The sequence below is a fragment of the Rhododendron vialii genome, chromosome 6a (assembly GCF_030253575.1).
Source record: "Rhododendron vialii isolate Sample 1 chromosome 6a, ASM3025357v1".
Taxonomy (NCBI): domain Eukaryota; kingdom Viridiplantae; phylum Streptophyta; class Magnoliopsida; order Ericales; family Ericaceae; genus Rhododendron; species Rhododendron vialii.
Genome location: NC_080562.1, coordinates 28,047,482 through 28,063,597, shown reverse-complemented (window position 1 = coordinate 28,063,597; position 16,116 = coordinate 28,047,482). Strand labels below are relative to the sequence as shown.

Below are 16,116 nucleotides of genomic sequence, written 5' to 3'. Positions count from 1 at the left end.
TTACTCTCCTTATCTTTCCTAATTTATCTCATTCTCTCTCCTATCTTTTTCTTTCATAATCTTTTCTCTCCAATTTTCTCACACCTAAAATCTAAAAACAACATTTAAAATAAAACTATCATCTACAAACTTGAAAATGAATATTCATAATAAAATAGTCCCTACAGAACTGCATTAAACTAAAATCATGACAAAATTTGAAAAAATCAAAACACACATACTGAAATGATGACAAAATTTATGAAATCACCATGAAAAAAATATTATGAATACGTATCGTAAAATATTGCCGACATACACTACACTAAATCGAAATAATGAGAAAATTCGAAGAAATCAAAACACACATACCGAAATCATGACAAAAATTGTGAAATCACCATAAACCATAAATTTTCATGAGAATTGATGATCAACTATGACAATCATTTTATGACAAAATTTTGCAATTTCACCATGTTTTATCACGACCCATTTCGCCACAAAATGATCAGTCAAACCATGCATTCAAATCAAATCAACCATTCTTCTCACAAATAGTTTCTACAAAATTACCAAGAAATTTGTCGCGCAATACCGGTTCATGATTATTTTCTCCAAACCAATCATGTTTTATCATAAATTATTTCGACAAAAATCAGTCAAAAAATTACACAATTTTGCTCCTCTGACTAACTAGAAACACATCAGGGAGTATTGCCTTTGGTCAAATCCAATTTTGATAGTCAAATGTTTCAATCAATGATTCAACAGGAGGGCTATAAGATGGATGAGAAAATACCCATGTGCCTCATCAAATCCCATCTTCAACTATTCGAAAAAAATACCCAAAACCATAGAAACCAACCTTGGTGATACTCTTCCATAGACATCATTGGCGGCATCTATGGTAGAAGAAAACCCATTTACAAATGTATACATCACGAAAAAATAGGGAACCCAACAAATTTGAGATAATGTTAGATATATCTCCGAGCACTAGAGTCGGGCTTTGAGCACGACAACGTGGGCGGCGGCGTTCATGGTCAGATCTGTAGGAATGAGAGACGACGTTTGTGGCGGTGGGGTGCAGATTGTCAACGATGACAATGGCGGCGTTCATGGAGGTGGGTCGCCGCCGCCGCCACTCCTTTCTTAATTTCTTTCTTTTTTTTTTGCTGAAAACAAGGGGCCAAGAGAGGGGGAAAAGGAGGGAAGAGAGCACGCGCAAGAGAGAGAACTCACCGGACATGGGACTCTCCGAAGGTGGATCGCCTGAGAAGAAATGGAGTAGGGGGAGGGATTTCGGTAGAGAGAGAGAGGTTGAGAGAATAATTTAGGGTTAGAAATTGTTTAGATAGGGAGAGAATTAATTACGGCAGATGGGGAAAATATATTAGTAATATATCAAAATATTAATTAGGTAGACAATATGTATATATATTATGTATAGGGGTATGATGGGGCAACTATTCATTTTGAGGATGAGAACATAAGTATTCAAAACCACTAGGATGTGCACCTAAATAAGTCCTCCAACTAGGATGACTATTTAATTTCTTCTTAATTTTGACCGATAATAAATATTTTTTATCGATAATTTTTTTAATCTGAATTATTAATTAATGAGATCAATGATTGTGAGTTACCCTACTCGTGTACTACACTGAGTGCACCGCAGCACCTCTGGATCCTCACACCACACAATCCAAATTCCGAAGGGTTGTAGGCGCTGGTAGTAGTATCACTAATCATATGCTACTCCCATCAGGGTTTTCGACCGACTACTAGAGAAAGAATTAGGGTTTATGGGGACGCAGATTGATTGATAAACCCTAACAATCGCTAAACCAACGCTTTTTTGCCTCTACTTCTGCGCAAAACCCTAGAAATGTCGGACTACCTTCCCCAAGACGTGCTGATCGACATCCTCACACGACTACCCGCTGAGTCTCTGGTGCGACTCACTCCCGTGTGCAAGTCATGGCACTCTCTCATCACCAGCCCCAAATTCATCTCTCACCACCTCCATCGAACGGCTTCTAACCCCGACAACAATCGCCTCCTCGTTCGCTACCGCACTGATATACCCAAGCAAGATCACTACTCTCTGGTACTCGACGGTAACGACTCATTCCGTCAACTCAAAACCTTCGATTATCCTTTCGACTCTGTTGGTTACTCTGTCGTTGGTAGCTGTAATGGGGTTATTTGCCTGTCTGATGATCAGGAATATGGTTACATGGACGATATGTTCCTGTGGAATCCCTCTATTAGGAAGTTTTTTGCTATTCCTACATATAATGTCACGTTTGAATAGCACGGTCCCCATAAACATTGCCTGGGGTTTGGATTCGATCCGGTCACAAATGACTTTAAGGTGGTTAGAGTTGTGCACACGGGTGTGGGTTGGGATAGTATTGAGATTGAGATTTACACGCTCAAGACTGGTCGTTGGCGGTATATTAGTGAGAAAGCACTTCCGTTAATGATTAAGGAGCAATATCGACAGGCTTATGTCAATGGGGCTGCCCATTGGATGGCATTTCATCAGGGGACTCTATTGACCCGTTTACGCTTTACGATCTTGTCGTTCAACATGAGTGATGAGGTTTTTAACGAGATATTGGTTCCGGATAGTATTATCCATGAGGGTTGCCTTGTTGTATTTAAGGAATCCCTGTGTTTGTTCCAGCACTGTGTAAATGATAATGACAAGCATTATTCGGTTTGGATGATGAAGGAGTATGGTGTGGCAACTTCTTGGGCCAAACTATTCAGAATCGATCTTTGTGGAGGTTTGTGGAGGCCCCTTGGGTTGAGAAAAAACGGTGAAGTTATATTTTCCACTCGTGATGAGGATTTGGTTTCTTGCAATTACCAAAGCAAACAGATTAGCTATCTTGGAATACATGGCACATCCGGCGACGGATACTTGAGCTGGCACGCATTTTACATGGATACTTATGTAGAGAGCCTGGTGTTGCTAAACATGTTGGAAAGTCCTGAAAATACAGTTGTTAGTGGCCAGAATAAGAAGAACAAGAAGGAGGAGGAGGAGGAGGAGGAGAAGCAAAAGGAAGCAGGTAGTAAATAGCATCTCTCTCTACATGGGGTTTTTTTTGTAACTTGTTGAGTTTTCACTTGCCATTGGGGGTTGAAATCAGGAAGGTCGTTGAAATAGGAAAAGGAAAGTAGGAAGGGCTTAGTTTGTTGTGTCATGGAAATATGGTCAGTTTTCAAGATATTACAAATTAAGTAGTTGGCTTTCATATTTCCCTTAGAGAATGTGAAGGAAATTGAGAGCAAATCACTTTTCTGTAACTTTATGCATTACTGCTTAGTGCAATATATGGAATGAAGCTGGGTCTCTCATATATGAGGTTTGACCAATTATTGCTCTCGACTTTTGTGGGGCCTTACATTGTTCTGCATAGTTTAAATAGACAAGCGGCTTTTGTTGGTTCTTAATTTTAATTATCTAAGCCTGTTTGTCGCTGAGCATCACATTTACTCCCTATGTCAAACATTTATTTTCATTGAGTTTTCGTGCTATAAAGGGAACGTGACAAAACATCGACATGTTTATTGAAGTTGCTAGGAAAGAGAAGTTTGAGAACAAGATGGATTTAATTTTTCAGCGTCATATAAACATAGAAAGTGTTTCCAGAACTTGCTCGTTTTCTCCCCAATTTGTTTGGGAATAGCTTTTGGGAACTGCTAGATCTACTATTCAGAATGATATGTTCATTTTGTTTCTCAAAGGCAGAAAAAAAGAAGAAATCTAATAGGAAATAGAAACTAGTAGACTCTCTTCAGTCTCTGACATCTATCTATGTAGTTGTTTTGGTTTCTGGACCATCTTAACCTTCTTGGTTGGTTGGGACTGTGCCGGCTGGTTATTGAGATCTCCGTGAAATTATTGTGACGCTGATACGGAAACAGCCAGGGGAGGTGATGGCAGTTGGAAAATGGAGTCTCTAGACTTGTGGAACGAGCAGAGCATTATGAGGGTGTTCGTTTCTTTCTGTCTTTTTATGTGGCGATGATTATTTAGTAGGTCGCTCCCTCTCTAAGACCTAAATTATATTTCTGTTTACTTAGGGTCAGAACTCAGAAGTGGATGATTTTCTAGGTCCATCTGTTACCACTGATCCAAAGGTCCGATCTGGTCCATGGGCCACGAAGTTGCTCGAGTTCCTCATGGTTTGTTTTGTTTTTGTATTTTGTTGAGATTCTTTCTTTTTGCTCCAAGCTTAGTGGTTAATATGTAGCTTAACCATCTGGGGTGGTCTCCTTGTGTGGTTGGTAGACCTTTATCAATTCTCTGCAGTTTGAGCATGCTTGGTTGTCCGGCGGAAAAAATGTGTCTACGTGTGAACTGCTACTGTTTTCCGTTTCTATGTGCAATATGATATGTTGTCTGACATTTATTATCCATAAAGCAATTCTTTTGTATGTTATCGATAAAAAATACTCCCTCCGTCCACAAAAATTGTTTAGTTACATAACGAGAACTTGTAAAAGTATGTGTTTGTCAAGGAAAATGAAACTTTCTTTTGATAAATAAAACTCATTGACTTATAGTAATCAGCAGAGAAAAGTTTGAATTTTTCTATTATTTTTAAGTTTTCGTTTTGCCAACTAGACTTTGATTTTTTGGAATGGAAGCAGCGCTCATTTACGGTACAATTTTCTGTACGCATAATGTGATTGAACCGACTTTAAGCAAAGGGCTACAAGTACAAAACATAACTTGAAGCTGGAAATTAACGTTGTCTTGATGTCTTCTCTACTTGTTACCGTTGCATGGGTAAAGAAGTCATGTCCTTTTTGCGTAACTTTGTTGATAGCCTGCTGGATTCTATCGCCTGATGATGGATGGTGACACCTATATGCATCCACCATTTTGCACTGCTTTTGAGTTAGACATAGGCTAAATAGCCACCTTGGTTCGTAATTTATGTGTCCTGTTCAACTGCTTTAAACTAGCATGGGAGAATTAGCTACCTTGGCAGATTGGCTTAGGGAGATTGGTGTGGCTCTTGTGGTTCGTTATGTTATAAGAAGTGATTTCCAAACAATTTTTGTTCTCATGAATTGCGGTCTTCCAGATTTGCCATATAATGCCGGCAAAGAAGGTATCTAGATAAAGATCACTATTTTTTTGTTGGGCTAGAATCAACTATGGAGCGCTACGGTTTAACTGGAAGCAGCCCAAATGGTAGTATAACGGATTGAACAAATGTGGATGGAACTGGCGTTTGAGATTAGTTAGTACATTATCCCAATTCCAATAAGGCAAGCCATGCTTCTTTAGCCTTGATGCATCCTCTGATAAGATGCTCCATCCATATCTTCCATGTTTGAATTCTCTCTAGAAGAGTTGTTTCCAATTTCCAGTTGGGATGGTGCCTCTAGATGCTCTCTGTTGATCAGTGGGAGGTATCCTGGTAGAACCCTCCGAGTAAAGCCCGTGATTTTTCCCTCAAGTATATATCTGATAAGCAGTTCCAACCCGAGAGATGCTATCCTCGGAGTTGCGATAACATAGGCACTATCCCTCGGGTAAATTTTTGGCGGAGAAGAACAGCTTGGAGATGACTTCAGGATTGTTTGAAAGATGAGTAGACAAATGTGCAACTGGGAGTTTTGATGTTCCTCAATACAGTATGTGCGAAACTCCCATGAAATTTGCCCAGATTCCCGTAAAAAAAAGGCATGCTGAAAGCTTAGATGATTTCCATTTCTCCTTCCAATCTAAACCTCATGGCCTCTCCATCGTTCTTTTTGTCGCTCGAGGTGGTAAACGGAACGTCAATTGGTTTTTGGCAACTGAGTATTTGAACACATTGCTCTGTGAGGGATAGTTTTATGAACTTCAACAATCTTGTACCAGGATTTCCGAAAGAACATATTAACACTTTGGGGCATTTTTTGACTGGAAATATTGCAAGGACTACATTATTAAAAACTCAGTTTCGTTAGGTGACTTACTTTCATTACTTACGTTTTGAACGAAACATGAAAATTGAGTTACGATAGTTTGATTATGGGCGCCGCTATTCGCAGCCCTCTATTTACTTCCGTAGCCCACTAAATTTCGGTAAATGATTGTTGAAAATCATAAATAATATTTCGGTAAATTGCTGTTGAAAACAAGATTATATTTCGGTAACTACATGTCGAAAATATGTTCAACTTTCGGTAAACAACTGCCGAACATGCATTTTCGGTAAACATCTGTTGAAAAAAATATTATATTTCGGTAATTGGACGCTGAAAATATATCTTAATTTCGGTAACTAACTGTCGAGTATAATTGAAAATTTTTAACGGGCTATGGGAGTAAATAGAGGGCTGCGAATAGCAGCGCCCTTTGATTATAATACTAGCTTATCTATTTACAAATGCGATACTCTTGCAGAATTGCGATACTTATGGGGCGCCGCTATTCGCAGCCTTTTATTTACTCCCGTAGCCCACTAAATTTCGGTAAATGATTGTTGAAAATCATAAATAACATTTCGGTAAATTGCTGTTGAAAACAAGATTATATTTCGGTAACTACATGTCAAAAATATGTTCAACTTTCGGTAAACAACTGCCGAACATGCATTTTCGGTAAACATCTGTTGAAAAAAATATTATATTTCGGTAATTGGACGCTGAAAATATATCTCAATTTCGGTAACTAACTGTGAGTATAATTGAAAATTGTTAACGGGCTATGGGAGTAAATAGAGGGCTGCGAATAGCAGCGCCCTACTTATGTCGCGTTTACTTGTGGAGAAAATTTTAAAATAGCACCTGAACTTTTACTCCAATGTCATCGAAACACTTGAACTTCACTTTATTTCAATTAAACACCTGGACTTTCAAAGTCCCCAAATTAGACACCTGCCGTTAGCCTCCATCCATTTCCCTCACAAATCGGCTGATGTGACTCATTTCTGGCATTAAAGGACTCCACTAGAAATGTTAGAAAGTGAACTCAATGCACACAATCACACCCGTACTTCACTTTTGGATTGTGATTGTATGCATTGAGTTCACTTTCTAACATCTCTAGTGGGGCCTTTTAACGCCAGAAATGAGCCACATCAGCCGATTTGTAAGGGAAATGGATGGAGGCTAACGGCAGGTGCCTCAATTTGGAGATTTTGAAAGTTCAGGTGTTTAATTGAAGTAAAGTTAAGTTCAGGTGTTTCGGTGACAATGGAGTGAAAGTCCAGGTGCTATTTTGAAATTTTCCCTTACTTGTGTAAAAACTTAGGTCCAGAGCCTTTCCAATTCGAACTGTCCGGTCCAACTTAGGTTGGTTAGTGCAACGTTTCGCTTTTAAAACCTATTGAGAACATCAATAACGCAAAAAATTCCACTTTTTTGTTCCCCCAAAAAAGAGAGATTAATTGATACCCTTTTAGAACACATTTACGTTGGAAAAAAAAATATTACAAAACTAATCAAATCTATTTTGCAACAGAAATTTGTTCCGACGAATAAGATTTTAGATGACCTCGAGTATTAAAAATGATACTAACTCAATCATTAATACAATCTGTTCAAAAAAGAAAAATCATTAGTACAAGGCCAAGTAAGACCTACAGTGGACTGAATACATAAATGATTCGTGCACAGCAAGCTGTGCACAGCAGCCTTTTCCTCCCGCCCCGGGTCGCACAAAGATGATCGGAGCCGCTCATTTTGTTCAAAATATGTCGTTTAAGGTCTCTGTAAAAAATGAGCTTCGTTCGATATCGTTAGAGGCGTTAACAAAACACCCAAAATCACTTCAGAAAATATTTTGAACAAAATGAGCGGCTCCGATCATCTTTGTGCGACCCGGGGCGGGGAAAAGGCTGCTGTGCACAGCAGTCTGTGCACATAGCACAGCTCGACTGAATAGGACTTGATCAAGAGAAAGAGAGGGGTGACCACCCTATTGGAGGACAAATTCTTCAGTGGCTTGGGACACAACACGTATCTTTTTCACCACACATTGAGATAGACCCTATATACTTTGTCACGAGTCAAATGTGTAATAACATGCAGTGAAAAAAGAGCACCATCAATCTACCTGCAGTACTGGCGGATCCTCATCCAGGCAACAGTGTTCAATTGAAGACCCTTAAAAAAATAATAATTAGAATACATGTACTAATTTGGTTTAACCATTTTTTCTACACCCAATGGTAAAAAACTTGAACGCCTAGCTCAAAAATAATTGAACACCAGCCCAAAAACAATTGAACGTCCACAACCCAATTACAGCCCCTCAATCCAGGTAATTCATATTTGAACACCTAATACATTAATTCAAAAAAAAAAAACTCACGATCATAATGAAAGAAATTTAAAAAAAAAAACAAACCAAGAAAGAGAGAAAGAAGAATCTAGGTAAGTATTGTGTTGTACATTTTCTATTCATGTTCATAATCGATATGCTAAATAGGTTGATTTCATATTCATAACATTAACTGCATTAGTTTATGTTTTTTTGTTAAATTAGCTTACAGAATTATGAACAAGCTTAAGAAAATTCAATTTTGTTTGCCAACTCCGTTAATTTGAAACAATATTCTTTTGAATTCTGGTATACCATAAAAATTCTCAATCATATCATTCTATAGAAGAGCTTGTCTTCCAAAAAGTCCCCACCAACCTATTCGCCACAATTTTTTCAACAAGGTACTAGCAGTTTAATACGTTAGTTTAATGTTAGAACAAATTATATGAACTCGACTAGGATGACTGTAAAAAATTTCTCCCTCCATTCTCGAAACATTGTCCACTACGCAATAGGAGAACTTTAAAAAATTAAATTATTGTTGACAAATACATAGTATAGTTTAAGTTCTCATTTTGCGTGATAGATATATATTTTTTTCAAACAAGTTTTTTATATTGCACTAGTTATGCTAATATATGAGGTTTTACATATATTGTTGGTTAATTGTTCAACCAAAAGAATAAAAGATAATTTCTAAACACCGTGTTAGAAATTTCTACAGTCGCAACTATTTGCCTTCCTGCAGTTTTAAAAAAATGCCTCCCCATATGATACAAAAAAGGGGCAGCTAATGAGGATTGAGGATTTATGTAGTAAAACATACCCTAATCGCGTATGTAAAAAATGACCAAAAAAATCTACGTTTTCAATGTTAATTTCATTAACACTCAACTAACAATTAATCGACCAAATACTTGATGAAAGAAGTCAAAAGTAGCTTATACCGCCAAATTCACCCTTTTTTTAATAATAAAATAACTTATGAAACAGCTCTCGATTCGCTTTTTTATTTATTTATCCAAAAATAATAAATTTGTAATTTCTGACCAAAATGATTCTTTCAACAAATGAAAAATAAAAGGCTATGAATAAGTTTTACCTTTGTATTATCTTTGCAAAATCCGAAATGGGTCCAAAAAAAAAAATTGTGCTTGATCTTTGCAAAGTTTATTTATGTGCATAGCTCTTCTGCTCATTTGTCACAGTCAATTTCTTCAATTAACGGTTGAGATATATATTTTTTAATATTGATTGATAATAAAAATCTTTAACAGATAAAAATTTGTTTTTTAATCTGGATCGGTTGAGATATGTTTTTTAATATTGACTGATAATAATAAATATCTTTTATTGATAAAAATTTAATTTTTAATTTGGAAAATTGATTTTTATGAGTAACCAAGGTGCACGACAGCACCTCCCGACCCAAATTCCGAAGGGTGGTAGGCGCTGGAACCGCTGAACTTCAATCTCCACTCCCAAAGCACACAGTAATCAAATAGTAGTATTCGAAGACTACTCCCATCAAGGTTTTCGATCGACTAGAGAGAGAATTAGGGTTTATGGGGACGCAGATTGATGCGATAAACCCTAACAATCGCTAAACCAACGCTCTTTTGCCTCTACTTCTGCTCAAAACCCTTGAAATGTCGGACTACCTTCACCAAGACGTGCTGATTGACATCCTCACACGACTACCCGCCGAGTCTCTGGTTCGACTCACTCCCGTTTGCAAGTCATGGCACTCTCTCATCACCAGCCCCAAATTCATCTCTCACCACCTCCATCGAACGGCTTCGAACCCCGACAACGACCGCCTCCTCGTTCGCTACCGCACTGATAAACCCAAGCAAGATCACTACTCTCTGGTACTCGACGGTAACGACTCATTCCGTCAACTTAAAACCTTCGATTATCCTTTCGACTCTGTTGGTTACTCTGTTGTTGGTAGCTGTAATGGCTTGATTTGCCTTTCTGATGATCAATATTGTTACAGAGACAATATGTTTCTGTGGAATCCGTCAATTAGGAAGTTTTTTGCTATGCCTCGACATAATATCACGTATAAATCGCACGGTCCCTTTATGCATTCTCTAGGGTTTGGATTCGATCCAGTCTCCAACGACTTTAAGGTGGTTAGAGTTGTGCATACGGATGATAGGATTTCGCCTGATGTTGAGATTTACACGCTCAAGACTGGTCGTTGGCGATATATTAGTGAGAAAGCACTTCCGTTAATGATTGAGGAGCGATTTCGACAGGCTTATGTCAATGGGGCTGCCCATTGGATGGCATTTCATCAGGGGACTCTATTGACCTGTTTTCGCTATACGATCTTGTCGTTCAACATGAGTGATGAGGTTTTTAATGAGATATTGGTTCCGGATAGTATTACCCTTGAGGGTGGCCTTGTTGTATTTAAGGAATCCTTGTGTTTGTTCCAGCAGTGTGTAAATGATAATGACGATCATTATTTGGTTTGGATAATGAAGGAGTACGGCGTGTCAACTTCTTGGGCCAAACTATTCAGAATCGATCTTTGTGGAGGTTTGTGGAGGCCCCTTGGGTTGAGAAAAAACGGTGAAGTTATATTTTCCACTCGTGATGAGGATTTGGTTTCTTGCAATTACCGAAGCAAACAGATTAGCTATCTTGGAATACATGGCACATCCGGCGACGGATACTTGAACTGGCACGCATTTTACATAGATACTTATGTAGAGAGCCTGGTATTGCTAAACAAGTTGGAAAGTCCTGAAAATACAGTTGTAAGTAGCCAGAACAAGAAGAACAAGAAGGAGGAGGAGGAGCAAAAGGAAGCAGGTAGTAAATAGAGTCTCTCTCTACATGGGGTTTTTTGTAATTTGTTGAGTTTTCTCACTTGCCATGGGGGTTGAAATCCGGAAGGTCGTTGAAATAGGAAAAGAAAAGTAGGAAGGGCTTAGTTTGTTATGTCATGGAAATAGGAAAAGAAAACTATTTTGGATAGATATGGTTGGTTTTCAAGATATTTCAAATTAAGTAGTTGGCTTTCATATTTCCCTTAGAGAATGTGATTGAAATTGAGAGGGAGTCACTTTTCTCTAATTTGATGCATATCTGTTTAGTGCATTATATGGAAAGAAGCTGAGGTTTGACCAAATATTTCTCTAGACTTTTGTGGGGCGTTACGTTGTTCTGGATAGTTTAAATAGACAAGCGGTTTTTGTTGGTTCTTAATGTTGATTATCTAAGCATGTTTGTCGCTGAGCATCACATTTACTCCCTATTTCAATCATTTATCTTCATTGAGTTTTCGTGCTATAAAGGGAATGCGACAAAACATCAACATGTTTATTGACGTTGCTAGGAAAGAGAAATTTGAGAACAAGATGGATATAATTGTTCAGCATCATATAAACATAGAAAGTGTTTCCAGAACTTCCTCCTTTTCACCCCAATTTGTTTGGGAACTGCTAGATCTACTATTCTGAATGATATGTTCGTTTTGTTTCTCAAAGGTGGAGAAAAAGAAGAAATCTAATAGGAAATAGAAACTAGTAGACAATCTTGACATCTATGTAGTTGCTTTGGTTTCTGGACAATCTTAACCTTCTTGGTTGGTTGGGACTAAGGGCAGCTGGTTATTGACATCTCTGTGAATTTATTGTGACACTGATACGGAGACAGCAGGGGGAGGTGATGACAGTTGGAAAATGGAGTCTCTAGACTTGTGGAAGGAGCAGAGCATTATGAGGGTGTTCCGTTTCTTTCTGTCCTTTTATGTGGCGATGATTGTTTAGTAGGTCGCTCCGTCTCTAAGACCTAAATTATGTTTCTGTTTACTGAGGGTCAGAACTCAGAAGTGGATAATTTTCTAGGTGAACTCCCATCTGTTGCCACTGATCCAAAGGTCCGATCTGGTCCATGGGCCATGAAGTATCTTGAGTGCTTTATGTTTTGAGATTCTTTCTTTTTGCTCCAAGGTTTGTGAATAATATGTAGCTAGATTGTTGGCATTAGAACCATCTGGAGTGGTCTCCTTGTGTGGATGGTAGACCTTCATCAATTCGCTGCAGTTTGAGCATGCTTGGGTGTCCTGTGGATAAAATGTTTCTACCACTTGGAAGTGTGAACTGCTACTGTTTTCTATTTCTATATGCAATATGATATGTTTTTTGACATTTCGTATCGATAAAGCAATTCTTTTGCATGTTATTGATAAAAAAATACTCCTTCCGTCCCAAAAAGATTGTTCAGTCCACAGAACGAGAACTTAAAAAATACAGTATGTGTTTGTCTAGGAAAATCAAACTTTCTTTTGATAAATAAAAGAATTCATTGACTTATAGTAATCAGTAGAAAAAAGTTTGAAATTTTGTTGACACAATGTATTATTTTTAAGTTTTCGTTTTGCAATCCAGACAATTTTTTTTTGGAATGGAAGGAACACTCATTTACAGTGCAATTTTCCGTATGCCTAATGTGGTTGAACCGACTTTAACCAAAGGGCTACAAGTACAAAACACAATTACTTGAAGGTGGAAATTAATGTCGTCTTGATGCCTTCTCTACTTGTTACCTTTTGATGGGTAAGAAGTCATGTCTTTTTTACGTAACTTTGTTGATAGCTGGATTCTATCATGGGGACACCTCTATGCATCCACCATTTTGCACTGCTTCCCAGTTAGACATAGGCTAAATGGCCACCTTGGTTCTTGATTTATGTGTTCTGTTCAACGGCTTTAAACTAGCATGGGAGAATTAGCTACCTTGGCAGATTGGCTAAGGAAGATTGGTGCTGCTCTTGCAGTTCGCTATGTTATGAGAAGTGATATTTCTAATACTTGGGCATTTGGAGTCATCATTTTCCAGACAATTTTTTTTCTCATGAATTTCGGTCTTCCAGATTAGCCTTGATGCATCCTCTCATAAGATGCTCCATCCGTATCTTCCATGTTTGAATTCTCTCCAGAAGAGTTGTTTCCAATTTCCAGTTGATCTGTGGGAAGTACACCTAGTGGAACCATCCGAATAAAGTCCGTGATTTTTCCCTTGAGTACGTATGTTTCTGATAAGCAGTTCCAACCAGAGAGATACCATCCTCGGAGTTGCGATACCATAGGCACCATCCCTCCGGTAAATTTGTGGCGGAGAAGAACAGCTTAGATATGACTTCAGGATTGTTTGAAAGATGTTGACAAATGTGCAACTGGGAGTTTTTGATGTTCCTCAATACTGTATGTGGGAAACTCGTTCCCATAAGAAATCATGCTGAAAGCTTAGATGATTTCCATTTCTCCTTCCAATCTAAACCTCATGGCCTCTTCATCGTTCTTTTTGTCGCTCGAGGTGGTAAACGGAACGTCATTTGGTTTTTGGCAACTGAGTATTTGAACAGATTGCTCTGTGAGGGATAGTTTTATGAACTTCGACAATCTTGTACCATGATTTTCGAAAGAACATATTTACACTTTGGGGCATTTGTTGACTGGAAATATTGCAAGGACTACATTATTAAAAACTCAGTTTGGTTTGGTAACTTACTTTCATTACTTCCGTTTTGGAACGAAACATGAAAATTGAGTTACGATAGTTTGATTATAATACTAGCTTTTGATTATAATACTAGCTTATCTATTTACAAACGTGATACTCGTGCCAATTTCTTTCAACAATGTACCAGTAGTTTAAAGCACATCGACTTACATATTTTGAAAATTGTATACCGTTTACTTGTGTAAAAACTTAGGTCCAAAGCCTCTCCAATTCGGACTGTCCGGTCCGACTTAGGTTGGTTAGTGCAACATTTCGCTTTTAAAACCTATTGAGAACATCAATAATGCAAAAATTCCATTTTTTTGCCCAAAAAAGAAAAGAAAAGAAGAGATATCAATTTATACCCTTTTAGAACACATTTATTTTGAAAGAAAAAAAATACTCTTACTAAACTAATCGAAATCTATTTTTGCAACAGAAAATTGTTCCTAAGAATAAGATTTTAGATGATCTCGAGTATTAAAAATGATAACTCAATCATTAATACAAGCTGTTCAAAAAAACAAAATCATTAATACAAGGCCAAGAGAGACCTACAGTGGACTGAATAGAACTTGATCAAGAAAAAGAGAGGGGTGACCACCCTATTGGAGGAAAAATTCTTCATTGCCTTTGGACAGCACGCATCCTTTTCACCACATATTGAGGAAGACCCTATTGTCACGAGTCCAACCGTAATGTGCAAGTAATATGCAGTGGAAAAAGAGCACCGTCAATCTGCCTCTAGTTCGTTCTGGCGGATTCACATCCAGACAACAGTGTTCAATTGAACACCTTTAAAAAAAGGTAGTAAATGATTTTGCTACTTCCTTTTTTATTAACGCCACTCCTCTGCAAGTGTGCAAAAAACACTTGCAGGGGATTGACGTTAACAAAAAAAGAAGTGGCAAAATCAGTAGCCTAAAAAAAATAAAAATAGAATACATGTACTAATTTGGTTTAACCATTTTTTCTACACCCAGTCGTAAAAATCTTGAACGCCCCGATCAAAAATAATTGAACACTAGCCCAAAAACAAATTGAACGCCCACAATCCAATTTACAGCCCCTTAATCCAAGTAATTCATATTTGAACACCTAATACATTAATTCAAAAAAAGCTCACAATCATGATGAAAGAAATTTATAAAAAAAACAAGAAATAGAAAAAAAAAAGAATCTATCGGGGGTAATTATTGTATTGTATATTTTCTATTTATGTTCATATTCTATTAATGTTCATAACCGATATGCTAAATAGGTTGATTTCATATTCATAACATTAACTGCATTAGTTTACTTTTTTGTTAAATTAACTTACAGAATTATGAGCAAGCTTAAGAAAATTCAATTTTGTTGCACAACTCCGTTAATTTGAAACAATTTTCTTTTGAATTCTGGTATACCATAAAAATTCTCATCATATCGTTCTATAGAAGAGCTTGTCTTCCAAAAAGATCCCACCAACCTATTTGCCCCAATTTTTTCAACAAGGTACTAGTAGTTTAGTACAAATTATAAGAACTCGTCTAGGATAACTGTAAAAATTTGCTCCCTCCATTCTCGAAATATTGTCCACTACGCAATAGGAGAACTTTAAAAAAGTGAATTATTGTTGACAAATACATAGTATAATTTAAGTTCTCATTTTGCGTGATATATATATTTTTTTCAGACAAGTTTTTTTATATTGCACTAGTTATGCTAATATATGTGGTTTTGTACATACATTGTTGGTTAATTGTTCAACCAACAGAGTAAAAGATAATTTCTGAACACCTTGTTACAAATTTTTGCAGCAGCAACTATTTGGCTTCCCGTAGTTTTAAAAGAAATGCCTCCCCCACATGATACAAAAAGGGGCAACTAATGAGGATTTTCTGTAGTGAAACATACCCTAGTCGCGTATGTAAAATGACCAAAAAAAATCTACGTTTTTAATGTTAATTTTATTAATACTCAGCTAACAATTAATCGACCAAATACATGATGAAAGAAGTCAAAAGTAGCTTACACTGTCAAATTCACCTTCTTCTTTTTTTATAATAATAAAATAACTTATGAAATAGCTCTCAATTTGCTTCTTTTTTTTTAATTATCCAAAAGAAATAAATTTGTAATTTCTGAGCAAAATGATTCTTGGAATATTTAAATATCCATCCTCTTTATTCATGCCATGTAAGAATTCATCCCGCCCTTTTTTCATGCTTATGTTTTCATCCTCTTAGGGTGTGAAATACCCTTGTTACCCATTTGCTTGTTTGATTTCTAAATTAAAGGAATTCAAATGAATACCACAGTCCTTGATAAACCTTCTTGACTCCTAA

General features: G+C 37.2%; 3 protein-coding genes across 4 annotated transcripts; all 3 read left to right on the top strand.

The window, feature by feature from the left end:
* Positions 1 to 1,870: 1,870 nt before the first annotated feature.
* On the top strand, positions 1,871 to 2,299 carry LOC131328578 (F-box protein At3g07870-like). The gene has a single exon (XM_058361507.1). The coding sequence runs from the start codon at positions 1,871 to 1,873 to the stop codon at positions 2,297 to 2,299; it is 429 nt and encodes a 142-aa protein (XP_058217490.1).
* A 1-nt stretch (position 2,300) lies between these two features.
* On the top strand, positions 2,301 to 12,398 carry LOC131330095 (F-box/kelch-repeat protein At3g06240-like). The gene is made up of 2 exons (XM_058363600.1): positions 2,301 to 3,065; positions 11,942 to 12,398. The coding sequence occupies exons 1-2, from the start codon at positions 2,468 to 2,470 to the stop codon at positions 12,052 to 12,054; spliced, it is 711 nt and encodes a 236-aa protein (XP_058219583.1). The 5' UTR covers positions 2,301 to 2,467; the 3' UTR covers positions 12,055 to 12,398.
* On the top strand, positions 9,739 to 11,810 carry LOC131330061 (F-box/kelch-repeat protein At3g06240-like). 2 transcript variants are annotated; one of them, XM_058363548.1, is made up of 3 exons: positions 9,739 to 10,150; positions 10,370 to 11,095; positions 11,773 to 11,810. In XM_058363548.1, the coding sequence occupies exons 1-3, from the start codon at positions 9,919 to 9,921 to the stop codon at positions 11,793 to 11,795; spliced, it is 981 nt and encodes a 326-aa protein (XP_058219531.1). In that variant the 5' UTR covers positions 9,739 to 9,918; the 3' UTR covers positions 11,796 to 11,810. The 2 variants fall into 2 exon arrangements, with proteins under 2 accessions (XP_058219531.1, XP_058219530.1); XM_058363547.1 differs by having other exon boundaries at positions 9,740 to 11,095.
* Positions 12,399 to 16,116: the final 3,718 nt, after the last annotated feature.